Here is a 27782-nt window from a genome sequence, read left to right as displayed (position 1 = left end):
AGTTATCTTGTGACCCCTCACATTAATTTAGGGACCCTCTGAAGGTTCCTAACCCCCTTGTGCTTAGGAACCATTGCTTTAACCCACTGACCTTTAGGTCAGGTATTTTCTATGTTTAAAGATGGGTATGTTTTAGAAAACCGATCTCACATGTGCAGTGGAACAGAGAAGGATATTAAAGCACAATAAAAGGTGGACGCGCTGACATCCAGCAGAGCGCATGATGAGGAGGCGTGACTCCACGGTCATGTGAGCGTCATCAGCGGCTGCTGGGCCAGAGAGCAGCGGGGGTGACACCGGAGCGCCATGTCACCGGCTGACAGCAGCACTCTGCCGGGATGTACGAGGGGAGTTTAACCGCAGCAGCTGGGCTGTGACCACCACACTAACAGGTGAGTTATTAAGATTGCAAAACTTCAAATGTGAGTGTCTAAAATGGCCACTTTGTGTGGTTTTAACCGGTCAGTGAAGTCACGCGCGTGCAACTGTTAGCGCACCCATTATCGGACAGCTACAGTTTACGGTAAAGCTTCCATTATCGGACAAAGCTTCATTTGCTTTACTTCTTTTGCATAATTTGTATTAAATATTGACGACGACGACTAAACAGTAAGCCATATTCAATATTCAGCCACGCTAATGAAAGTGTGTGCTAGTTTTAGGGTGATGAACACCTCTTTTTATAAGTTGATTTAAGCTAGCTAATTTGAATGGCACCGGTTAACGAGTAACTTGAGCAACGGTTAACGGTTACGTTTTGACTTCAACTATCATATCGTGCTCTTAAGTGGCGAAAGACAGTAAAGTGATGTTAAAGAAGAATAACTGGCAAAAACATTAACCTCGGCAGGGCAAGACTGTGTGTCCGATAATGGATCTAATGAAGGTTTGATAGCTGGAAACCGTAAATATTGTAATACTGCTCAGCAGACAAGATTGTAATTATTATGTAATACTTTTTAAATCTGCTGACATGATCTGTAGTTATCAATGAAAGCTTGCAAAGTTAACTGTGTCCTGTAAAAGTGTAATCTGACAGCTGTCGTTATAAATCTTGTTTAATAGTAAACATGTTATTGGCTCTCCTGTCATGTCTCTGAATGTGCAGATGATCACCCTGCTGATTTAGCATACTGACTCTCATACATGAGTGGAAATACAATTAAATCATGTGATTGTTTGGAGGAAATATTCATAACTTAAAAAAGAGCAGCCTTCTATTTAAATAGCAGCACATGAGGCACATGACCTCTGTGTGTGTGTGTGACTGTGTGTCCATTCATTCCTGCCTCTGCTGCCTTTTAATAAAACATTAATATTCCCCCAGATGACAGGACAGAAGCAGCGCTGCAGACTGTGTTAAAAGGTCCCAGGACAAAGACATCATTTACTCAGATTTGGTCACTGGGCTGAGCATGCGTATGGCTGCCTGTTCATGTGACAGCGTAACCCTCCTCGCTTCATTCATGTATTTAAACTCTGTAGAGGAGCCTAGCTTTTCCTAACAAGCAGGGGATTTGGCCAGTTTATCCTAATTGGTTGTGCACTCCTGCTGGATGCCGAGACAGCCGTAGTACATATTGCTTTTGCTTGTACTCTCATTTTAGTTACAGGGTTCCCAAGGTTATGAAAAAAAACTGGAAAAGTCATGACATTTCACAACCTTGTTTGTTATGGGAAGTGAGACTCTGTAAGTGCCACAGACACAGCAAAGTGAAATTCTGTCATGTGTCCTTGAAAAGTCAGGGAAAAGTTTTGATATGTTGTCAGTGAGAATGCGTGGAAGTCCCATAGTTATTTCTCAAACAAAGGTGCCAAATGTTTGTTGGTGCCAGCCTCTCAAATGTGATGATTACATGCTCGTCTTTGTTGTGTAGTTAACTGACTATCTTTAGGTCTTGGACTGTTGGTTCAACAAAAAAAGACATTTGAAGACATCTTCTTGAGCCGTAGGTAGGCCAACAAAAAACTTAGTACCAAGTACTATCAGAATGTCTCAGATGATACCTGCATTTGATCCTTTTTGTGCCAGGGGGCCGTCCCGACCCCCCGCCAGATTGGCAAGCTTTCTGTTTCTGCTGTCTCCAGAGCTGGTCTTCTCCCGGCGAAAGGTCAGCTCAGCGTCTGCCTGGCTAGCACGAGCTAACATAGCAGCTGTGGCTAACATCCCACACCGAGCTGTGTATGTTAAATCTGTTAATAAGTGTCAGGTCAGTGGTTCCCAACTGGTCCAGCCACAGGGTCCAGACGATTGTCCCTGGCGTAAAGCTCACACTCCTGCAGCAGCTACAACCCATACAGTGTGTGGTGTGGAAGAGTCGTTTGAATGGATGGCTATACTACCCGTTATTCCATTCACATTATGGGTATCGATTAAGTACTCTATATATTGGTATTGTTATCACTACAATGGTACTGGCTACCTAATTTTTTAAACCCATCCCTAGCTGTAGGAAATTAAATCACATAAAATCATTTAATTACAGCTACGTTTCTAGGGTTTATTATACTCATTAGATAGATTATTGGTGGAATATTCCTTTAAAGGCAGTTTGTCTGCACACTGGTTGCTTTAGACTTGTTATTTGTTATCCAGGCATGTCCCCAGACACACTTGTTGATACTGTGACAGTCAGTGATGGATCAGTGCTCCATCTTAACTGTGATGGACGAGGTGTTCTCCCCCTCGCTCCCATTTAAACCTGCTCCCTGTGAGACTTCCCACTTTAATCTCGCAGATTTCCTCTGGTATGTGGGAGCAATGATTGCCATTTAGCTTAAACTGGTATGTTAAGCATGCGAGTGTGTGGTACGTGATTAAATTTCTGCATATATCCTCATTAGTCACTTCTGTTTGCAGCTGAGCCTGAGAGTGGGTGAACTCCTTTGGCCACGTGGTGATTTGTAAAGATACATTCTCTCTGTCTCTCTTTTACAGATTGGTGACAAAATGATCTGTGTGCTGATGTAAGGGTGAGTTTTGAATTCTTTTTTTTTTTTTTTTCTGTTGTTGTGACTTGTGGACGACTCACTGGTCCTGTGATCAGTGTCCATGTGATGCTCAGCTCGGATCATTTCATACTGAACATATTAATACAGTGTAGGAAGTTCATAAGTGGTGTAGTGTAATGAGTGGGATGTGGCTGTTTTAATAGGATTAGATAGTCGACTGACTTTAATCAGTTCTCCTCACAGTCTGAGCGTGAGGGAAAATGTAAACAGTAAGTTTGGCTTCCTTACAGGCAGTTTGTGATTAAGTGAAAGCTGATTGAGAAGCAGTTTGTTCTTATCTGAAGCACGGCTCTATCTGTGAGGCCAAAGGTAGAAATCAATAAAAGTCTTTCCTGAAGGAAAACCTTACCCTTAACCTCACTTAGACACAAAAAACATGAGAAAATAGAGTTGAAAAATACCAAAGTTTCTCTTAAAGTTATCTGTGGTAGTTTCTTTTTAAATGTGACTATGGCTGCAACTAAATATTATTTTCATTATTGAATAATCTGTTGATTATTTTTCCCATGAATAAATTGTTTGGTCTATAAAAGGGGAAAAAATAGTGTTTGTGCTCCTCAGGTGGAACCACTTCCTCTCTTGTTGGTGTCTCCGAACAGACTAGTGAGACCAAACTTGGCCCTCTGCAGTCATGATGTCCAAGTCCGCCCTCCTGAAGGTGATCCTTCTGGGTGACGGTGGTGTCGGGAAATCATCGCTCATGAACCGCTACGTCACCAACAAGTTTGACTCGCACCTCTTCCACACCATAGGCGTGGAGTTCCTCAACAAAGAGCTGGAGGTGGACGGCCACCACGTCACCCTGCAGATCTGGGACACGGCGGGTCAGGAGCGTTTCCGCAGCCTCCGCACACCTTTCTATCGTGGCTCCGACTGCTGCCTGCTCACCTTTAGCGTTGATGACGGACAAAGCTTCAGCAACCTCATCAACTGGAAGAAGGAGTTTGCTTATTACGCTGACGTCAAGGACCCTGACAACTTCCCCTTCGTGGTGCTGGGCAACAAGCTGGATGTGCCCGAGCGGCAGGTGTCAGGGGAGGATGCTCGGCAGTGGTGCCGCGAGAACGGCGGCCACCCGTACTTTGAGACAAGCGCCAAGGATGCTACAAATGTAGCGTCGGCCTTTGAGGAGGCGGTACGACGCATTCTGGCGTTGGACGACAGAGCTGACCACCTTATCCACACCAACACAGTGGACCTGCAGAAGAAGAGTAACCCTGACCCCACCTGCTGCTGAGCTGAAGGTGACTCGCAGCTCATGTGATGCTCCTGCAGTCGCCGCAGACAATATGTGTGGTTTGTGACTCTGTGGAAAGAGGAACTTGTGTTTAGCTACTGAATGTGATGCCCTCAGATGAACCTGTGAGCAGGATCCACATTTGTGATATTTTTTTAGACTAAAATGACAATATTTAGTAATAATATTCCGCATTTTCAGCACAGAAGGGACCCAAAACCCACCATCTCCCAACTCTGAGCCATACTGGGCCTTTTCAGGAATGTGATTAATAATTTAAACTAACTATTAATGATTAGTTAATAGAATATTTCTGATACACGTTTATAGATGTATTTGTGGTCAGTGATGAACCTCAGTTGTGTTAGAGGTCATTGTAACTAGCTGATACCTGAAATTTAAAGGCCTTTAGGGAGTGACTGTGACTTGGGTTCCTGTGATAAAAGCTAAATTATGTCACCTCTGAACAGTTCTCTAAACATAATACTGCCAAAGGTTAAAAAGCAGATTTGACGTCACTGTTGAAGCTGTGGCTACGAGTGTGAGACCACAAAAAGAGAAGTTCTGAGGTTATTTCTGCCCCTAGAAGCAGATACAACCACCTTTACAGCTAAATCATTGTGATTTAGTACTGACTGTCCTTAATCAACCCAGTTAACCTACCATTAGGCAGGACTGCAACCTGCTGACACCCTTAGAAAGCAACTCAATTTAAGTTATCTGTGTCTTAAGTGTTGTAGTTCTCATTATTGTTTGCATAATTTCATATTTGAAGTTATAATGCATTTAGAAACACAAAATACTAATTTCCCTAACTTCTACAACAATATCATGACCCTTGAAAGTGTACATGACGAATCAAATTGAAGGTAGAAACCACTGTCTTTCTGGTAAATAACTAATGAGATTACTTTGGTGCTGATTTTATAGAGTTAATCACATGATCAACTAGATTTAATAGTTAAAAAAGTCCAGATAAAAGATCCTTTCTGTTCTGTTGGGATGATAGTGCCAAAAAAGATCTTACAAACGTTGCTGATTAAAATGATCTTGACTTTTGGTTACACCAGTGATGCCATGATGGAATTTAGTGTGTCTCGTAGTTGTTGCTAGAATTATTAGCCCCTCCTCTCACGATGAAAAGCTGAGCACGCTGCTGAACCTGAAACTTTTGTTGTAAGACTCAAATGACTCCCACCATATTTTTTACATTTGAAATTAAACAGTAGCCAGCAGCAGAGAAAAATCAGCCTCTTGTGTGTTATTACATTTTTTAAATTTGAAGCGCAGCACCCTGTTTGTCCACAAGGTGGCACCCACGTATCAGTTATCAGCTACCAGCCCACGAGCTACAGTGACACACAGGTGTTTTCACTTACTGGTCAGTTTAAAGTTGGGCAGAGCTTTTCTGGGAATAACATGGGCTCGGCAAATTGCACTTTAAATAAAAAATGATCTTTTGTTTCCAACCAAATAGATAGGGAATGTGAGTCACATGCAGTCTTCCCCCACACCTCTGAGCAGAGCTCTAATTAGGGAACATAAGTGATATCACCTGTGTGGGTGTGTGGAGTCTTGCTCCATTGTGTTGACACAGGAGGCAGCGTCCAAGTCAATTAGCTTCACCTGCTGCAAGAGTTACTCCTTGATTACAGCTCACACAAGCTTCCAACCTCAGAAATGTAAGATTTTTCTATTTTTTTTTAAAAATTACTAGTGTTGCAATTAAAATATTTTGTCAATTACTTTATTTTTAGAGTAAAATGACAATGTGTAACAACAGCAAAACACACAACTTATGCAGTATAATCCAAGTGTTACTTATCCAGTCATATGCTCAGTACTTCCCAAACAGACAGCCCAAACGTGTCTATAGTCCCTTCAAAGCCAGACTCCATTGAGAAAAAAAAAAGTAATTTTATCTTGCTGAAGCTGAGCTGCTCATCTACCACTGCCTCAATCCAGACTTGTGTTATGGTGTGACTTTGGTGTTTTATGGGTTAGTTTGGATTCACCAAAGTCACACCATAACACAAACAAACTAATCAAAGCAGCAGTAGACCAGCAGCTCCAGTGTTCAACAAGGTAAAATAACTGTTTTTGTCAATGGAATCTGGCTTTGAAGAGAGCACGGATATGTTTCTCTTTGAGTTCAGTCCTGTGTTGGAAAGAAGTGTCTGTTTGGGAAGTACGCAGCACGTTTGGATAAATCATACTTGGATTACACTGCATGAGTTGTGTGATCTAGTTTTGCTCTGCTTTAGATTCCTCCTTCACTGTGGAGGCGTTCGAGAAAAACCAAGCTTTCTTGACGAATTCAATGTAACGTGGTAAATAATTGATATACAAACGGTCATTCTCTTTATAGTTGATGTTAATTTTTCTTCTGCATGCAAGGAATAGAGTGCCCCAGGAATGAGTCTCTAAAAACCGGGAAATGAGTTAGCATTTTCCCACTCACAGTCAGTGGGTTTTTTCGAATGGGTTTTTGGTTAGATGCCTGAAATAAGGTCTGTGGTTAACACAAGCTGAAGAGACTTTCACGTTTTGTTCCACAGCATAAAATACATCAGAAAATACCCCACTTGTGAACTTTGAAACCTCCGTGCGTCTTAAAAAAGGCAGACGCTAACAAGTGGCTAAATGAGACTACAGAATGACATCACGCCGAACACAGCTTTACAGCCTTGTTATGGTGATGACGTCTGTTCATCGCCGAACATTAGCTTTTTACTTCTAGCGTTTGCCTTTAGGCTTCAATTATCATAAAAGTGGTGTTATCTCGCTGAACAAAACGTGAGTATCACAGCTTATTTTCTTCAATAATAAATTCAATGGAAAAATCTGATAGGCTTTTTGATGAGGGAACCACTGTGAAGCTAACTTCCGCGTCAGCCTACAGAAAAATGTCATCCCTGGGGTGCTATATTGCTGCTCTGTGTTGCATTTTAATAAATATATGTTTTTTGGATTGTTGGTTGAGCGAAAGAAAAGCAACTGAGAGACGTCAACCTCGGCAACCTGTTTTTAGAATGGAAATAATAATCCAGCTTTGCGGCAATGCCTTAAATATAGACTTGTTACTATTAAAAGAGAAAAAAACCCAAACACAAGAACGAGACAGTAGACAACGGTGTCACGATAATAAAAAATATCGGTTTTACTAGAGAAGGTTACAAAAATCATCACTATATAGGAGTCATAGAACTATTTCCAACTTAAAAAATAAAACCATAATGAAACACCTACAGGGACTACAATGCCATCAAAGTACAATGGAGTTTTCTTTAGAAAAGAGTGGGTGGAGAGGGAGGGAAGGGGAGTGTGGAGGAGGGGGGCAAACACCGCCTACCATAGTTGTCAGTACAATTGACTACACATCACCTGAAAAACTGCAAAGACACAGTCATGTCTCCTTCATGCAAATAACGAGGAAACAACAACACCCTGACACGCATCGTCTTATAGGAAATTGAAGTTTGCCTTTACATCAACCTGGTGGCAAAGCACGTATATTTATCAAACATAACACACATGGCAATATAGTCCTTTTTTATACAGAATAGACAGCTGCACACATGGACGATACTGACATGCTTCATCTCATCAAAGTTCAAATATTTGTCTTTTTTTTTTTTTTTTTTTAGGGTAAACTAACCAGTGATGATCGATATAGAATATAGTTCATGATTATTAAACAATATCTGATTATAAAATTAATGTATGAAAATTCCTGACTTGTTTTTATTCAGAGTGTAAACATCCAAAACAGTCTCTGTGGCTCATGTGAGAGGCATGACGTTCAAAATAAAATTTAAAAAAAACAAAAGAAAAAGTGACTTTTTTTGTCAACTCACATGTTGACGAGTCATTTGGCGAAAAAAAAAAAAAGCACAAACAAGTTCCATAAAATCATTATTACCGAATCACAAGAAGAACTCAGCTGCCTAAAACTGATAAAACATTAAAAATCAATTTCCATTTTTTTTTGTCTCATTTTAAAATGTATACGTCACAAGCACCTCAATCCATCATATCATACTGCACTGTATCCCTCTCACGACATATCATTTAAGATGTTACATTACAATTATTATATCAAATGCAGAACTAGTATTTGAGTGCTAAACACATATCTCAAAGGGTACATTTACATATATCTGTGGAAAAAAATAATAGAAGAGCATGGCAAAACACTGACTGTGTTCCCCACGGTTTGGGAGAGGTGTAAATCGAGATCTTTTAGGGTGATTCAGCTATTTACAGGTGGACTTCATTCACAAAAAGGAGGGATCTTAGAAAATGACAGAACCGGTTTTTACTGTAGAATTCACACAGGACAGCGTACCAATCCGGCGAGGGTTAGTGTTTAGATGGTGAAGCTTTGGAAAAGAACACAACTGGCTGAAATCTGATTTGGTTTGATACCTGAGGTGTGTGTCTTTCTTGTGTTAAAAGACCCAGACAGATTTTTCTTTGATTTCTGCTGCCGCTGGTGATGAGTGTAGCAAAAATTAATCGTAATACCCTGTTGCTTTCTTGACGAGAGTTAGATGAGAAGATTGATACCACTGTCATGTTTGGACGGGAAATACCAAGCTAATGCTAGCTTTGTGTGAATTAAAGAAATGAGATATACCATGTTAATTAGTGAGCTTTATGCCTCGTTTTACATAGCTTGGGGTACATATGCGCGACAACCTCGATCCCCTCTGATATTTGCGAAACTCCTCCTTCCTTTTTTTCCGGCCCAGAATCTGCCTAAAGTATGTTGAAAAAACTGAACTTTTGCGGCTGATTTCAGACACACCATATGCACTGTGCCACAGGAAGTTAGCAGAAAAAAAATTAGCTAACAGATTGAAGAACCACCGTTAATACAGCTCTATATATACATGTTTTTCTAAGGAATAAGTTCAACGGCATGTCTCGCTCTAGCTCGCTAACATTGGTACATTAAAAAGCTTCTCAGCCTTGCAGCAAATTTTTCCCAGTGGCCATTCCTGATATTGCAGTGAAAAAATTCCCCAGCAGCCCAATAAGCATTTTCCCCATTCTAAAGGAGACGTCTGTAAAATTGCTTACGAACTGTGAACAAGGTCTTTCTATTCTGAATTTTTAAGCCATCAGGTTTAATATTAGTAAAACTTTCCTCTTGTCGAGTAGCGATTTTAAAATCTGTGATGTCATCACAGTGTAAAGCCAAGCGGGAACTCGTGGGCGGGGCCAGTAGGAGAAACACTACTGGGCATATTCAGTGGGCTGCATACCGCACATTTTTTTGCGTATGCACCAGGCAAGGTACCATCTTAGTGTCCGCTATCTAGTTGTTATTAAAATCTGACATTTTTTCTAATTGAAAAGACTGATGGCACGTTTAGCTAGCTAACACACATCCACACATCTTTTGATCTGCAAAGAGATGCATTTCCTAGCATTCATCACTGGGGGCGCACTCTGTATACTTTATGTATAAATACACACAAAACAAAACTGGAAACGAGGCGTTAAAGATGCTTGTAGGCAGATTTTGTTGCCTCTAAACAGAGCAAAGTTACACTTTTTATGCTAACGTAGGCTAGCCGGCTGCTAGCTCTCGCTTTATATTCAACATCCAGACATGAGATTGATCTCAGTCTTCTCATCTATCCCTTGACAAGAAAGCTAATAAGCGTATGTACCAAAAGTATTCCTTTAATAAAAGTTTGCTACACCTCTGGTGTTAAATAAACGGTTAATACCTTGGCAGATAAATAAACTCTGATCATGTAAATGCACAATAATCCTTGAGATACCACATGATTGGAGTCTTTTAGGTATTTCTATGAGAGAGGGGGGGCTGGGGTGCTTTGTGTTTTTAAGGGATTCTCATTCTCCCTTATTTTTTAGTTTTCGTAATAGTGCAACAACGTATCGAGCATTAGCAATAAAAAGTCTAAAATGGAGAAGAAAGCAAAGGAGAAAAAACCTATGAGCGCAAAAACATAAAGAAGAAGAAAGATCGTAATAGGACCTGGCATACTTTTCAGAGAGTATTAAAAAAAACAACAACATTCGTACACATTCGCACAATATATTCATATTCATATATATATGCATATAAAACACCAAAAAACGGAGGAAGTTGGTCGCTGCCTGGCTTCTCTGTGGCTGAAGCAGACAGTGAACAATGTTTTTTTTAGGCTGTTAGGAGCTGTGTGTCGAGAGGCTGTGCTGGCTCAGGGCGCGAGGCCATCACAGCCGGGCCACGTTCACGAGCCGCCGCCCAAAAGCACGGGGGAGGAGACGCTTCTGAACTGATGTACCGTACCTGAGCTCCACCCCGGCGGGCGAGCTCTCCCGTTCTGAAGCATCTGCCTCCGTCTGGGCCTGCCGCTTCTCCTGATCCTCTATTCTCTTCCCTTCTGGTGTGAGCCCGTGACTCTTAAGAAACATCATGGAAGGGAAGAGGATGGAGAATCAGGAGGTTGGGGGACTATCAAACATGACCGAGGTGGTTTGTTTTAACGGAGGGAGGGGTGGGCGCTGGGTGTTGCAGGGTGGGGGGTTGAGGTGTGGAGAGGAGATGGGTGGTGGCGGGAGAGGATCGCTTGTCCTTATGAGTAGGAGGAGGAGTTCTGGCCCTCCTTGGAGCGTGCCTCGGCCTCCAGATCCTGGTCATCCTTGGTCTTGATGTCCTGGTACTCGTGCGTGGAGACGGCGCTCTTCAGGTAGGCCCAGTTGGCCGCCAAAATCATCAGGTAGTGGATCTGAAGAGAAACCGAGATCCTTCATTTAAGTACGTTAAATAATGTGCAGTGGAGGAGTTTGACTGCGTCCTAATTCCATACTGATTTTAAGCAGGTTTTGAGTTTGTAGTATCCTCTAAAGCAGTATGCATACTTAAAAAATGCTTGACCTTTTTGTTTGTGTTGTTGATGGGAACTGTTCTCCCACGATGCAACACACAAAGGAAATGACAGAACTGCTAACAGCTGGCAAACATTAAGAGAAATGGTGGATGGCAGTAAAACAGCTCCAAAAATACTTCAGAAACAAAGAAAATAACTGTGAGTGAGTTTCTGGAGAATCATTTTGCTTTATTTATGAAGTTTAATTGGCAAGCATCTCAGCTTGATTGATGTGGAATTTGGACACAGCTTGAAAGAAAGCAAAATTTGTGTTATAGAAATGTAATTCTGTAGCTGTTTTACCACTATCAGCTTTGTTTTTATGTTTTGCAGCTGTGAGTAGCCCCTCTGTTTCCTTTGTGCTTGGGACAAGTGTGTACAAAAATCAAGTTTTCTTTAGTGCACTGTAAACTGATTGTCAGTAAAATCACCTAGTAACCTTTAGAATGAAAAGTTGAATTTAGTGCTGCACAAATATAGCTAAATAGCTTTTAAATGGAGACACTAATTACCCAAAAAAATGGTTCAAATACATGTTTAATGGCACAAGAAGTTTTAATTACAGCCAAAAGACAACAGGTGATTTCACTAAGTAGTAGTCGTTAGTGAAATCACCTGGTAGGATGAACATATGAGCCCATATCTAAGGATGCTTAATGCATTCACTTGAGAAACAAAAATACATTTTCCCTGTTTTTTCTCAATTACTTTCTCAGAATTCTAAGGAAATGTTTTCATGGAACAAAAATTGCTGTTTTTCAACATTAATGTACATACGTACATGTACTTACATAATGTATTTTCTGCTGCTCTGGGTCTCTAAATCAAAAATCAACAACAAAAGACAGAGCACTGCAGTCATTGCAGTCATTTTCTTCCGGTCAGGATTCCTTTGGTGCTCTTCGTTCAGGAGGTTTTTACTGGAAGCCGAATTATTGGCAGAGGTCTCTTCCTCTCCAAAACAAGTAAGTGTCACATTCAAAATCAGAGTTTTTCCAATGCTCCTCAGTACAGCAGGGACTGGAGATGAGTTTCTGCTGATGATTGCTCAACTTGTTTTTCTTTTAAGTTAAAACCCAGATGTCCAATGACTAAAACCTTTATCCAGTTAAAAGATATAGTTATAAACGTAGAAGAATGGACAGATATAGTTAATGAAATATACATAATGGAAATAATTACCTTCTCACTTCGCCTACAAATGGACAGATTCATGAAGTTATGGTCAATCTGGATCCCATATGTATGACAGTCTTGGCCTCATTTTTTGGTGTTGACTAATTAATAGATCCCTTGAAGGATGCCTGGTCTCCTAACCAACTTAAAAATATTGCACTGGAATGTCTCCCAATTTTATAATGTATGTATTATGTATGCCTTTGTTACACATCTCTCTTTCTCTTTTTTTTTGGTAATTGGTTGTTTGCTTGCAATTAACCCTTTAATAATAATAATAATAATAATAATAAAGAAATACAACAACAACAACCAAGATCTTAAAGGTGTATTGTATAAATATGGCTGACATAAAGCTAAATTTAAAAAAATATATATATTTAAAAATAAATTTAGATCAATTTATTTCTTGCAGACAACCAAAACCCTGATGCATGTGCAAAGGTGATATGACACCACTAACAGGCTATGGTGACCAAATGACACGTACTTTGATTAAAAAGACAGATTTCTCTGGGTTTTAACTCAGTTTGAAAGGTTTGGGATAATGTAAGTGCACAACTCAAAAATATATAACATTGGCCTGGTTGTTTTGAGACATTTTAACGCAGGAAATGTTACATATATGTTTAAGAAGATTATTTTCTCAGAATTATGTGAAAGGGGTTTTTTTGGTTTAATGAAAACTTTTCTCAAAATTCTGCGATAATAATCTTGATAATTGATTAAAAAAAAACAGGGCAAATATATGCATATTTTTTTCTCTTAGTGAATGCATTAAACTTTCGTACATCTGAGTGCTAAACAAGACTCATTTTCATCCTGCCAGGTGATTTCACTCACAAGTACTACATAGTGGAATCACCTGTTGTCTTTTTGCTGTACCGAAACATCAGTCAGTGATACCATTTGTGCCATTAAACATTTATTTGAACCTTTTTATTGTCATTATCATCTCAATTCAAAACCAATTTTATTATCACTGACAATCACAGCAGAATTTTTTTCTAAAGGTATTATGCCTCCATACAAATGTAGAAAAATGAAAAGAAAATAATCTGAGAAAACAACTAACTAAAAAAAAAAAAGGCTTAAACACAAATTAAATGGTACTTTTCTGCTCACATGCTTTTTCCTTGTTTCTTAAATACTATTCTGTATCAGCTAAACGAGTAAGCTGGAAAACATCAGAGTGCAGAGAGGGCTGTCAGGTGATCCAACACAACATCTGCTTATTGCTTTTTTAGTATCTCCATTTCCCTGGACAGAAAACAAAGCAGCCCACCTCCACAGCGGAGTAAAACACTGACCCCGTCTACACACACTCACGCAGCAGAGGCAGGCTGCAGGGTTGGATCTCAACCCATAGGACGACATACTGACAAAAAAACGTGTGAGAGGCGGGGGTTGCTATGGCAACAGATAAGCACGCCATGGCAACGTGCATATTTTGAGCAGCACATTATCAGTGGGATCATGAGCGGCTTACCAATGCGATGACGGTAGCACCGGCGCCGGCGAACGCGACAATGTAGAGGTGGTAGGACAGGTAGAACTGTGGAGAGAAAGAGAACGTTAGAGAGGGAAGGAGAGGGAATAAAGAAAGGAAAAGAAAAGGTCAGTGTCCTCTCACCTCGCTGGTGTTACAGATGTCCCCCAGTGTGGCTCCACAAGCTTTTCCTGGAGTGGCGTTCCAGGGAATAATACCTGCAGGATCAGAGAGATGAAACGTCACAGGACGGAGACAAGAAGCTTTTTCCTCCCCCGAGACTGTGTGATTGAAGGCATTATGAATCAGGCTGGGATAAAGATTAAAGGAAACAGGGCTGCTGCTGTCCGGGCCTCTGAGCCTCTCCTACAGGAAAAATGTGGGTCATTATATCGATTTACGTCTTTACTGTAAAAACATTTTTGAAAACTGGCCGGCATAGGCTCATTATCTACATTCTGCCTTTACTTTTACTTCTTTCCATGCAGATTATCCAAAAAAATAAGATCGAAGTTACCAAAACCTTTCACTCTGATAATAATTTGATGACGGCCAGTAATTGGGGTTAATATTTCATACAGTGTAGTACAGTACGACTGCCAACGAAGCATATGTGATCCTACTTTGTAAGCGGGCCAGCTGTCCTTCAAATGTGGGTCACATACTGTACATTAGGCCATCAAACAGATAACCAGATATGCAATCATAGGAGAGCGTTTCTGTGCTGTAATACTGCAGGGAGGTGGATTTTCATAGAGATCCAATCAGGCTCTCAATAATCTAAATGTGTTTTGTGACCTCTTCCTATATAGAAAATGACATTTGAAGCAAACCAGAGCTGGAGATAAATATGTGTTTATAGTGTCGGGACAGATAGAAAGCATTTTGGATCAGACTGTAGTTTGAAAAATGTTCTATATTTTGCTGTCCTGCAGGTGTGTGAAACGCACCGGGATGTTCTCTTACGTGGAAAGTTAAAAGCTTTTATTGCCGAGGCTAGCCGGCATTTTTTGAGCTCACTTGCCTTGATCAGGGGAGTTTCTGTTAAACTTTAAAGACACAGCGTGCGATCTGATGCTTTTACTTCAGCTGCAAATCAAAATACAAGAGGGGATATGCAACTTGTATATGAATATGTTTGTTATTTTACGTCACTCAGTGTTTTCACTTCCATAATTATGTTTGGCAGAAGTCTGTATATCCCACAGTGTTATTTGACCGTCTCTACAGACACTGTGTCTTTAACTTGTAGTCCACTAAACACAGGACCACAACTCCCTTGACGGTTAGCCACACAACTTCGTCTGACTGACACAAGTGTTTTGCATTAAGGCTAATCAAGTGAAGTTCAAGTGAACCTTTTATACTGCTGCAGTCACTTGTTCACGCCTTGAAGAACTCTGATTGAAAGCTTGCTCATTTATAAGGACACAGATTTGAGTGTGTAGATGCTTTAAAAAAAAAAAAAACTACTAAAAAGAAGTAGTAGTAGTAGTTTTTTCTATGCATTTTAACCTTTCATCCACATGGAAACTGCATTTTGGGTCCAAAAACGGATCTTTTGTAAAGCTCCACCCAGAGTGAAGATTTTCCGAAACTCCTTTTGAAGTGTTAACATGTAGACAGGGGAAATTGAGTTATAGGCTTGTAACATGCTATAATCTCCTTCATGAGGCGTCACGAATGAGGTGACATTTTGTGCATTAGCTTAAGTGATTAAAATAGTGCTGGTTCTAACCTTGCTAAAAGGACATTTACACATGAATGTACAGTCACTCTTCAACTGCACTGAGGAACAGAGGCGTCAGAATGTGCTAAAGAGGTCACTACTCCAGGTAGAGATGTACCGATACCACTTTTTCCTTCCCGATACAGATTCCGACCCCTGAACCTTAGGTATCTGCCGATACCGATACCAGCACGTAAAAAAAAAAAAAAAAAATGGATTGGTTATGAATTGTTGTATGTCTAAACTCCTAAAACTCCATTTAAAATATTAAGAAATAAATACATAATAGTAGAATGAATGCCATAAAACTTTTTTTTATTATTATTATCCAGTGTTGACACAGATCAAGACACAGGTTAAAGTGCAGCCACACAATTTGGTAAAAAAAGACATTTTAAAGGCTACAGTAGAACGCTTTTTAAACTCCACTCCGTTTCTGTTTTGTTTGCCTGTAGAATGCGTATGCATAATGACGTGAGGCATTACGTGGTATCGGATTAGTCATAGGCTGTACTCGCCGATACCCGATACCGCATTTTAGGCAGTATCGGAGGCATTTTCAATACTGGTATCGTTCCAACTCTAGCTCCAGGTACTGGTAGCCTTCCAATAATAGCGTTTTTCAGGCGTCTGATTGGCCAACATCTTCTTCTTAGCGTGGCTTTAGAGGCCCTACACATGCTGCGTTTTTTTGTGCCCTCGAATTAATTGTTTTTAATGTAGCCATGCGGCAAGCGCGCACACGTTCCTGAGCGTCTATTTTTCACAGCGCCAGGGCTACACCCTGAGATAAACTGAGTTCAGCTTTTGGAACACTGCAGCCCGCACTGCACGTCATGTGATGAGGAACAACCAATCACAGCCGACAGATACCTTTCCCTTCTTCTGTTAATTAGTAATGTAAATTGATCATTTTGGTGCAGAGCTGTTAGACCTTTTCATCTATCAGCTCTACACTGATCTTCTTCTTTTTGAGGTAAATAGGCTATGATATGGCAACTGTTAAGGTTGCTTAGCAACGTCAAACGCAACCTGCCGCAGCACTCATGAAAGCTCTCACAAAAAAAGCACAAAAGTAGCGCCCAGTGTCCGACTTTGTGTTTTCCAGTCGGTTAAAGACATAGCATGTGTACAGCCCTGAAGGGTTTGGATTATATCATCTCCTGTCGGTTAGACATGCTCTTGACAGCGCTTCAGTTGTGTTTTACGTTTTTATTTGACTGAGATTTTTTGCTTGTGTGGACATAGTTTTTTTTTAAAAACAAAGGAGGGAAAAATACACTTGTCCGTGTGGAATAGACCATAGACATATTTTAGTAATGAGGGGTCACAACTAAACGGACTTAAAAGACGGGGTGCTCACATCTAAATTGACCACCGAGGTTTAAACTAGAGGTGGGAATCACAAGAGGCCCCACGATATGATAATATCACAATACTTCAGTCACATTACATATTATTGCGATAACATAGATTGCGATATATTGTGATTTATTGCCTTTTTTTCCAACCGTAAATTATGTCTCCAAAGGAAAACTTTGTGCAGTGAGTTAAATATATTTAACTGCAGTGAGTTGTATATATTTGGCACATTTTGCTTCTTATAATAAACACCACATTCCCCATAAACCCCAAACTGACACAAGTTGGTACCTTCCTAGTTCTAAAGATACAGAAATATAAGAGTAGACAAGATCTGACAAGTACCTAAGGAGATACTGAGCCTCCATTTTTTTCCTGTTGAACTGCGGTTTTGTAACGGCAGTTATCAAGGCCCACCTGTCCTACAAGTTCTGCTCCTGCACACCTGATCCAATTAGTCTGTAATGAAAATGTGTCATCCTTAATTAGATCAGGTGTGCGGGAACAGAGCAGGAGCAAAAATATAAAGGACAGACTGGCCTTGATGACTCGAGGATGAGCGAAGAAACACAGCTCTGAGGCTGCCAATCTTCATAACAGTAGTTTGCGGTGTATATTAGAATAAAATAATAAACATCTAATGGCACTGAGGGAAAAATCCACCCTTTAATACTGCATCATTGTTTCAGATGGAGCTCTGGATTCCTTTGATTTCTCCACATGACTTTATGCTTGAGATATTTCTACTCCTGATTCAATGAAAGGTGACAGTGGAAGAGCTTTATGAGCTTTAATGATAACTGTCGGCTTTTTATATCAGGAAAAACACTTTATTAGAAGAAGAGAGAGTAAATCAACCTGCCGACTAGGCCACAAGCAATGTGTGAATACCTCTTGTCATGTTTTTGTCAAAAGCTACCCTGGGAAATCTAAGAAATCACTAACTGAAGTTTTCTGTAGTCGATGACAATGGGACAACTTACCATACTGCCTGACATCCACACAGATGGAGTCAGGCAAGGTGATGTTGGCCTCAGAAGACTTCATGGCAGCGCAGGTGTTCCACATGTTGAAAAACAGGAAAACAGGTATCGCCGTGAAGCCGAAGATGGCAAGGAATGCCAGAGCGAGGATGTAGGTCAGGAACATAAACTGAGGAGAGGACAAAACCAGACAAGAGATTCACATTTTGTCAGTATAATTTTCCCTCTAAAGTTTGCATTCAGAAAAATAGGTTAATGTTATTCCTTAAAGACCTCCACCCCACCACACACATTCAGTGTCCGGGTTTAAGCTAATGTTACTGGACATCTGCAGCAATTAGAGTAATCAGGCTAGAAAGGACAAACTGTGCCAGAGTTACCCTCAAGGGCTAAAGTGGGAGTGTTTCTGTGTGTGTGTGTGTGTGCACAAGTGTTTGCATACATCTGTCTTTCTTATGTGTCTGTGCGTGTCCATGAATGTGTAGTAGAGGTGCGCTATTGCGCCTCCGCATCACTTTCATGATGACCTTTGTCCCATCCTGCATTATGAATGACTGTTTTGCATTCATTTTTTTATAAGCCCGTGAACACTATTTTAAGCAAGGACATTATAAAATACACATCAGAGTAATTAAATCTCATTTAGAGGCTTTCATTTGGAGTGTATGTGGGTCAGTGGGTGTGATGATTTGCAGCATCTGCTTGTGTGTGTCGGTGTGTGCGTGTTGACATACGAAGGCGGTGATGCAGCGTCCACAGACGGTGGTCTTGAAGTCGCTCTGCAGCTCCTTCTTAATGGCGCTGGTGGTGTAAAAGCCCTCAGCCAGCAGGATGATGGCGTAGACGAAGAAGAAAGAGGCAATACCGTAGATGATGTACTGAAAGATCTGGATCCTAAACATAGGCATACAGAAAGGAAAGGATGTTATAAATCTAACTAATAACATTGGGCTTTTAAAAGCGCACTTGGCAACTTTGCACCTACAGTATGCAACTCTGAGGGGCTAAAAAATGTGCAATTCAATGCTCTAAACTGATGCTCAGACATCTCCTCAGGACTCCCTGTAGTTAGTATTCATTTGTGTTATGCTAGGCCTGACGATAGACAGCAGGTTGTCAAACTGCCCCAAGTCATCCTAAAATACGCCTGGAAATGGCCATCATCGAGGCAACTCCAGCACCAACTGGTAGTACTCCCCCCATGATCCACCCTAGTTTTTTAGTGTCTCATGTACGCACACAAATCTCTGTTTCCCTACTGTTTGCTGACAGCCTCTCATCCAGTGCTACAGCAAGTACCCTCTGCCTGTCCATTTTGATAACTTGCTTTAAATTACCGTAAAATAAATAAAATAATAATAAAAAACATTTACGGCAGATTGATTACACGGACTGGTTAGGGTAAGGAGGTGATGGGGTGGTTGCCTGGCAACAATAAAAAGGTGTAGCAAGCGTTTTTTTGTTTTTTTTTCCAAGTGGCATTTAAGTTTTAAAAGAAGGTGATGCGGTGCGCCTTGTGTTTCACAACCTGCAAATTGCTGTCTGTGTGAATTCAATACACTCAGCGGCTGCTACAGTCTTGTTCTGGTGTGAGCAGTACTGTAGCTTATGGTGGCTAATGTTTGTTAACTTTAGAGATATATGCTCAGTAGCTTATGCTGGCTAAAGTTAGCTTATTTTAGAAAGACATGACCGTAGCTTATGGTGGCTAATGTTAGCTAACTTCAGACAAAACATGACCAGTAGCTTGAGGTGGCCAAAGTTAGTTAACTTTAGCAATATGTCACTCGTAGTTTATGGTGGCTAATGTTAGCTAACTTAAGAGTGATACAACCAGTAGCATATTATAACTAATGTTAGCTAACTTTAAAGAGATATAACCAGTAGCATATTATAACTAATATTAGCTAACTTTAGAGAGATACAACCAGTAGCATATTATAACTAATGTTAGCTAACTTTAAAGAGATACAACCAGTAGCATATTATAACTAATGTTAGCTAACTTTAAAGAGATATAACCAGTAGCATATAACTTTAGAGAGATGTAACCATAGATATCATATACATATACACATATGGATGTAACCAGCAGCGTACTGTGGCTAATGTTAGCTAACTTTAGCTAGATATCAACAGTAGCATATGGTTGCTAATGTTGTTAGCTAACTTAGAGACATATGACCAGTAGCTTATGGTGGCTAATGTATTTAGCTAACTTAGAGACATATGACCGTTAGCTTTTGGTAGCTAATATTAGCTAACTTTAGAGGTGTATTACCAGTAGTTTATGGTGGCTAATGTTAGCTAATTTTAGAGACATATCACCAGTACATTATGGTGGCTAATGTTAGCTAACTTTAGAGACATATCACCAGTAGTCTGTAGTGGCTAATGTTAACTGTCTTTAGAGACATTTCGTCTGTAGTTTATGGTGGTTATTATTAGCTAGCTTTAAAGTTGCATAACAAGTAGTTTATGGTTGCTAATATCAGCCAGTATCAGAGAGATATGACCACTAGTTTATGGTTTTCTCCACTGATGCTATTGTTTTGATGCAGTGTTTTAGTAATTACTTACCTAATGCCACTCGTTGTCACAGCTTTGCTTTAACATGACAATCTCATTTTGCAAAGCTTTAAAAAATTACATTAATAGATCCAAATCCATAACTTAGAGAAACTTGAAGAGTGTATTATTGAGAATCAATCTTCCAGTGACAACAGGATCCATTTGAAAAAATGAAATTTACTTTTCTGAGTCTCATAAACAAAAGGAGTATTGTAGCCTAAGTGCCTCCCTTCATTGTTTTCTTCTCTCAGAGTATCTGTACTCTTTCTGTAAATGCTCATTCACTTGAGTTAAGAGACACCATGCCTACTCGTTTTAGGGTATTCTGAATCATAACAGATAATGTGGGTGGCTCCTGTCGACAGATTTAATAACTGCAGGGGTAGTTGTTGCTTCAAGATTTCTACTGAAACCATTAATGGTTCCAGGAGCTCATCAATGATTCATCATGCTCCTTGAGTCTTTATGAAAACTTAGTGTAAAGCAAGTAAGCAGAGCACCTTATTCCAGTGATACTCAACCTGCAGCCTGCAGGCTGAATCCGGTCCTTGATAGGGTGCCGCGTTGGCCCCCCAACCATTTTCTAATACACAATAACAATAAATTGATTCAGGAATTGTTTTTGCACTTTTTACATACATAAGGTGCCAGTGTGCATGAAAAAACATCTAAATAGAACTTGTTTATCACACAGAGTGCTAGGGGAGGATCCCCTGCGCCCCTTCAATCCTAGAAATGGCCTTGCATACATGACTGGCCCCTGGTCTCCTGTCATTTTGCAAAAGTGGCCCCCAGAGAAAGCCAGTTGAGTATTCGAGGGACAGTTGTTGTCAGCCAGCTGAACCACATTGAGAACTTACACCAAGGTGAGGGTGGCGTGGTCCGTGGTGACCCTGGAGAAATGGTTCTCCAGCATGGTCAGGGTGCCGGTGAGCGCCACGTGGCCGCAGCCGCAGAACAGAGCCACGCCTGAGAAACAGAGGATGGTGGCCACCAGGGAGGCGTAGGGCACCCCGCCCAGACACTTGATGCAGCACTCGAAGCATCCTGAAGGGGGAGACAAGGAGACCAGGATTAACTCTGTTGAAATTAGCTGTAGGAAAATTAACTCTGCGGCGAGAAAATTGGTTAAATCTGTCAGATTTAAAAGTGCAAATGTATGCTTTAAACCAAACAGCAGCATACAGAGCAGACTGCTGCAAGCTTGATCGGCTCCGGTGATGACACTCACTGCAACACTCAATGGCCTTCTCTCTGCTGCTGTTTAACCATTACTCATATGCAGAAAACTGCGTGGATGTTCAAACTGCTGGGGCTGAATCAAGCATGCGTGTGCTGCAAGAGCGTCACAAGAGAAGAACAACACTTCTCCCTGTCAGGCACGTCGAGCTGCTAATCATAGCATCTTTCACAGTTAGTGTGCATTCGCTTTGAGCTCAGCTGGGAGCGCTGAATATTACATGTAAGCTGTGCTACATGCTCACATCCTACACAGCTCAAAAAACAACTCTATCTCCCTTTTGTCTTTAAAGAAACATTTCAAGATTTTTTTTTCTTCCTTATGCATGAATAACTCATGACCTAAATAAATTATTTCAAAATAAAAGCCTTTTTCTGGGGCATCAGAGAGGTGACATTTAAGATGCACTTAAATCTTATACCTCTAATATTCTCAAGATATTTTTGCTGTTAGATGGTTTTACTGTTGCAGATAGAAGGTATAATAAGACTGATGTTTTGCTTCATTTACTTTTGGTGTCAGTGCAATTAAAAATCCAACGCAAACGTCAAATGTGACATGAGGAACTGAAAGAGGCAACAACTGCCCTGCACACTTTATTTACATCTTCCACCAGCATTTGCCTAATTTTTCACAACTTCAAAATGATGACAAACGACGGACATTCATCCCCTGTGCTTGAGCGGCTTCTACACAGTGATGATGATGATAAATTAGTAAATTTGTTTTCCATTAACCGTAGCAGAGCGTGTAGCCCATAACTCACTCAGGATACAGGTACGGGAAGCGCGGTGCTTTCTGCTCCCATCACAGTCAAGAGGATGAAGAGGAATGAAAAGGAGGGAAAATAAAACATTGTATTGAGCACAAGAGTCGCATCTTATATAACACCCGTTAAAAATAGCTCCTCCAGCAAAGCAGGAAGTTACTCTGGGAGAGAGAGAAAAAAAAAGACAAAATGAACTGTCTTGTGTGTGCCACTTTGCTGTTTCCATGACAACCTGCTCCAATTGGCAACTCTGAAGCATCATTATTTCATGTTGAGAAGTTTGTTGAATCTAAATATTTCTATTTGTCAAGCCTTGAATACACAATTGACCATCTTACGAATCTGTTAAACCTAAACCAACCTGCTTTACTTTTCAGATCTGGTGGTGTAACACATCACAAATTAAAAAATTGGTGCATTAAACTGACCAGAATGCAGGAAATTAGGTGTTTGATGCTCACATTTTCTGGCGGATGATCCCCAAATACCCCATTTTATAGGCCCCTATGTGTTGGAATGTTGAAACGAAACCTACACCCTTGGTGTTTCAAGTTGTTATTGATGAGTTTAAACGAGCAGATTGATTTCAGCCCCACTGAGGGGAAGAATAATGATTGGTAGCATCACTGCTGGGAGATGTCTGCCATGAATATTAGTAGAGACATTCATAATTTCCAAATGATGAATCCAGCTGACTGTGGTGATTCCATGACTTTTCATCTGATCAAAATTTCACTTTGTACAACTTTAAACTGATGACATTCCCATTAGCCTCAGCTATGCATTGTGTTTCATACTAATTAGCAAATGCTAGCATGCTAACACACTAAACTAAGGCTGTAAACACTGTAGAGATTATACCTGCTAAACATCAGCATGTTAGCATTGTCATTCTGAGCATATTACACTGAAAACACACCAAATTACATTTTTCTGCAGGCGAGGTATATCAGGCAGGAAGAAATTCTTCGTAACACAAGTCAACATGTCACAGGAGTCACAGGACTCTGTTTACTGATTGGCTGCAGATATTCTCTGGCCGCAATTTGCTGCTAAAAGTTAAACTATCCCCGACTTTTGGTCTGGCCACACTTTGCCACAGAATCAAATGGCTGCAGCTTGCAGCTCTCTGTAGCCATTGCAAGGCGGAGTGTTTCGGTGTTACCATGATGATGTTAGCCTTTAGCTTATGTACAGCCTGCTAACATGCCTGCAGTAGGTTAGGTGTATGCACAAAAAAGGAAAAGCAGAATTGGAAAACTTTTTTGTCTGTTGAATTGGACAGTTTAACACAATTTCTCAAAATGTACAAATCAAGATAAGATGTGACACCATTCTGTACAGGAGGTTTAGTCATTTGCACATTACTATGTAGTAGATAAGTTGAAACTTTACAGTTCAACAATTCTGTGGTTGATGTGTGTTTAGGTTAAGGCACAAAAATCAGATCATCAAGATCCTGTTTTCACTTGGCGGTTCTGGGGGCACAGTCCGGGCAGGAAAAGCAGTGATGTCAAGATTGACAAAAAAACCCACCAAACACACAAAAAACGCTTTTCATGGCGTGCAAGTGTAACAGATTCGTACAATGCCCACAGTTTCTTCTGGCGACTGAGCTGCAAGATTCAATTGTTTTAACAACTTTACAACCTCAAACTTTGAAACTTTATTTGTAAATTTACCACATTTTATGACTTAGCCTACTATTCACCTGCTTATGGTTAACAAACAGCTTTAATCAAATATTTGTGAAGCTAATCAGTTTGCATCCTCACACACCTTTTAAAAGTCTTAGTAAATATAGTTTTTCTCTGATAAGAATATTTTTGTTGTGGTCCCTTGTGGTTTACACAAGGTAAAGGCTGGTTTCTGACCTCAGTGTGGGGTCATGTGCCAGCAATTGAAAACCCCTCCACTCTACCTCTGAGTGAATGAAAACCCAGGCCATAAATCTAAGATGCAACTGCTCCCCTACAAAGTGTGCTGCTGCCGCTGAAGACTGTGCGTTGCGTAACGAAGCGGAGGCTCGTTGCATAATAGATCCAAATCCTATTAATGTTAATGAAGGAAGCGGGCTGATGGAGAGGTGGAGCTGATAAGGCTGGATGGCTCTAAAATCCTGAGCCGAGAAACAGGCCAGGCCTCCAGGGGGGTGGGGGGGACCGCAATGGACTCAGTGGTCGATACAATGAGGACCTGGAGGCTGTTTAAAAGCTGCTCTGCACTGACACTCCATCCTGCTGTAAAAGGTCAATCTCAACAGGTAATTTAATATGTTAGTCTTCCTGCCTTTTTATTTAGAGAGGAGAGTAAAACCCGCCACTGAGATGTGATAATCCTGCTTTTTTAAACGCAAATCAAGAATTTCCAGGTGACATTAAATTTGCAGATTGTGCTCATTTAAGGAAAAATGTTTGAGAGTGCATGACTGGTATTTAAGGCTCGTATAATTCCTGCTGTTAACTATCTTCTCCCTGGCCCCATGCAGCTTCATGGACCAATTCCCAGGTTTCTTTTAAACACTGAGTGGCCTCCTCATCCGGTCCGCCCGTGGCTACGACTGTTTGTCAGCCTCAGTTTTAAAGTGCGCTAATGGGAAACAGACAGGCCGGAGTGGTCAGCTCCAGCCAGCCCTAATGGAAATCAATGGGCTATTCATTAGAGTAGAATTTAGGTGACACACCGAGGCCGGCCCATCGCTCTCGTTTTATACCTCGCTGCATCTCGCTACCTCTTGTCTCTGCCTTTGCCCTGCTTGTCTTCTTCTCTGCTCTCTCTATGAAATATGGCTGCGTGCCCACGCTGTACTTACAGTGAGCCAGCTGGAGTTAATCGCTTAGACAATATGTTACGGTCCTGTTACGACGCTGTATCGTATATCATCTCAACAATCTCGGACCAAGGACGGTGCGTCAGTATGTGGGAACGTTTTACAGGCTGTCTGTGAAGGCGCCTGAACACCCAGCTCGCCGGTATAAAAGAGTGAAAGATTTGGGAATTTGAGTTCATTTTGTGAAGCAACAGAACAGCAAATAATTTGACAGACAAGAGCTGCAATTAAGGATTAACACCCCCTGCTGTTAAAGCTTGTTCTTCCTCTGCTTCCTCTGTGGCCTGCAGGACAAAACTAGAAAATGTCCCCCTGCTTAAATTAGGATTTCAATTTGCAGCTGAGAGTGACAGTCAGATAGACAGATGCTCAATCATTGTTTTTCCCACAGACGAAGACAAAAAGAAGGGATGAAAGAAGGAGATGGAGAAAAAAATGAGAAGGAATGACAGCGTAAGCGAGGAGCATGGGAGAGAAAAAGGAAAGCAGAGGTGAATGGAGAGGAAGACGGAGTGAGAAATCGATAGAGAGCGAGCAGAGGAACAAAGGGAAGAGGAAAAAGAGAGAAGGTGGTGAAGAAAGAGGCAGAGCGAGCAAAGAAAGAACAGAGAAAGAACAGAGAGAGAGAGAAAGTGTAAGCGAAAAAGCAGTTCTTGGCCCCAGGGCCGGCAAATAGCAGTTGCCATAGCAACGTGTTACCCACGACCCAGTTCAGCGGTAGCGTAGTCCTTCGCAGCCGCTTCACACATACACCAGTGTAGAGTGATGTAACCTGAATGAGAAAACCTAAAGACTGGCACTACATGGTGACAACGGTGTAAAATTTAACCCCCCCCCCCCCCCCCCCCCTCCAAAAAACACAATACTAGATGTGAAGGCAACTGAAGTGACAACCAGAAATATGGAGGGAGGGAGATGCAAAATATCTTTATCCATATTCTGCCTGCTAGAGGCTTTAGGAAGTAGGTCAAACAGATTTTGTATAGTTTGATATAAAGGAGAGATGAATGGGAAACTTAAAGAATTCATAGTACAACAAAAAGTGATACAGACGGTCAATACACAAGAAATAGGCCAAAAAAAAAAATTCGTTATTCTTGATGTCTGCATTGTCATATGTTAAACTGATTATCTGTGGTAAACCTGCATTACTTTGGGGCGGCCGAAACAAGCTACAACACTGACATCTTATCACCTTATGCAGCTGATACAAGCGACAACCTCTGGGGCTTTGAAGTGCCAAAAACTGCAGTTCCTCTAATGGCCACTTGAGGCTGGCTCCAAAATTGAGTCAGTCCCCATAGAATCCAATGTTGGAACACCCAACTTTACAGCAGAAAGACATGTTTACAGCCTGATACAGAAAACAGTTTTAGTCTCCGGAGCTACTTTCCACGTTCACAACAACTGTACGGGGATTGAATTTTTATATAACTCATTGTTTAAATATTATTAAGGCTTTAAGTTATGCATAATTAAGGGCATAGCTGCTATGAGTGACAAATGTGTGCCATCTTTTGACAAGTCACTACATCAGCAACAACGCTGGTGTAATCGCAGATTCAGAGTCTACAGTATGTAAAACATTAGCCGTAGCTGTTGCTATTTCAGTGTGTTTTCAACGTAGATTTTACCATGATAACAAGATACCAGGTGGCAAAATGGCACCTATTCATTCCAATGGAGTTGCTCGCCTGGTGCATACACCAAAGAAGTTTCTTGCTTCCAGGTTTACTTCCGTGGTATGGGGCCCACTGAATATGCGCAGTAGTGTTTCTCCAACTAGCCCTGCTTGCAAGTTCTTGCTCCTTCTTCATAGACTTTACATTGTGATGACGTTACAAATGTTACTCTTCTCAGCTTCAGGGAGGTTTTACAAATATAAAACCTACATGGATCAAAAATCCATAAAATAAAGATTCATAATTGACCATGTTTGCAATTTGAGGTGTCCTGTTAATTCTACAGATGTCTCTTTTGTCATGGTGGCCTGTGAGAAACATGCTTTTTTCGCAGCAATACTGCAAGTGGCCATTGGGAAAAATTGGCTTCAAGGCTGAGCAGCATTTCTGGGGACCTGGTTTTCAGGTTATGAAAGTTAATTATAAATTTTGTTTGCCTTAAAAAAGTCTTGTTCAGCATTGGGCTGTACTAAAAAAAACCTCTAAGGAGTCAGATGTTCAGTTTTTCCAGTCAGAACATTTTGTTATAAATGGTTTACACCTGCCAGATCCATGCCAGATTTCATACTTGTCTGACTTTTTATGCAACTGTAGCACCTCAATATTTGCTCGTTATCAACTTGTGATGGCCCAAGGCATAGGCTAACAGGAAATAATAGTGGAAAAAAAGGTAGCATGAAACATCCTGACGGCTGGTCCTGGCTCCCGGCCTAATAGCATTATCACAATTAACCATGGACTGTAAATGAACTGTGCTAACCAAGCTAGCAGCTAGCGTACTTCCAACTATAAGAGAGAGCAAGACAGTGCAG

General features: G+C 40.8%; 2 protein-coding genes across 4 annotated transcripts in view; one reads left to right on the top strand and one right to left on the bottom strand.

The window, feature by feature from the left end:
- Window positions 1-247: 247 nt before the first annotated feature.
- LOC126401714 (ras-related protein Rab-9A-like) lies at window positions 248-5495 on the top strand. 2 transcript variants are annotated; one of them, XM_050063163.1, is made up of 3 exons: window positions 248-392; window positions 2939-2973; window positions 3612-5495. In XM_050063163.1, exon 3 carries the CDS (start codon window positions 3644-3646, stop codon window positions 4247-4249), a length of 606 nt encoding a protein of 201 aa, XP_049919120.1. In that variant the 5' UTR covers window positions 248-392; window positions 2939-2973; window positions 3612-3643; the 3' UTR covers window positions 4250-5495. The 2 variants fall into 2 exon arrangements, with proteins under 2 accessions (XP_049919120.1, XP_049919119.1); XM_050063162.1 differs by having other exon boundaries at window positions 3574-5495.
- A 1890-nt stretch (window positions 5496-7385) lies between these two features.
- The window catches only part of LOC126401713 (neuronal membrane glycoprotein M6-b-like), a 61734-nt gene continuing 41337 nt past the window's right edge, over window positions 7386-27782 (bottom strand). For both annotated transcript variants that reach the window (XM_050063161.1, XM_050063160.1), the window contains exons 2-7: window positions 21310-21496; window positions 18613-18772; window positions 17879-18047; window positions 13949-14022; window positions 13805-13870; window positions 7386-10998 (exon numbers count right to left, since the gene is read on the bottom strand). In XM_050063161.1, coding sequence (XP_049919118.1) covers window positions 10846-10998; window positions 13805-13870; window positions 13949-14022; window positions 17879-18047; window positions 18613-18772; window positions 21310-21496 — 809 coding nt within the window. In that variant the 3' untranslated portion in view covers window positions 7386-10845. The remainder of the gene's footprint in view (window positions 10999-13804; window positions 13871-13948; window positions 14023-17878; window positions 18048-18612; window positions 18773-21309; window positions 21497-27782) is intronic.

Source organism: Epinephelus moara, chromosome 15 (genome assembly GCF_006386435.1).
Source record: "Epinephelus moara isolate mb chromosome 15, YSFRI_EMoa_1.0, whole genome shotgun sequence".
In the NCBI taxonomy this organism is placed as follows: Eukaryota; Metazoa; Chordata; class Actinopteri; order Perciformes; family Serranidae; genus Epinephelus; species Epinephelus moara.
The sequence above is the reverse complement of the archived record's forward strand: the minus strand, read 5'-3'. Positions and strand labels throughout refer to the sequence as shown.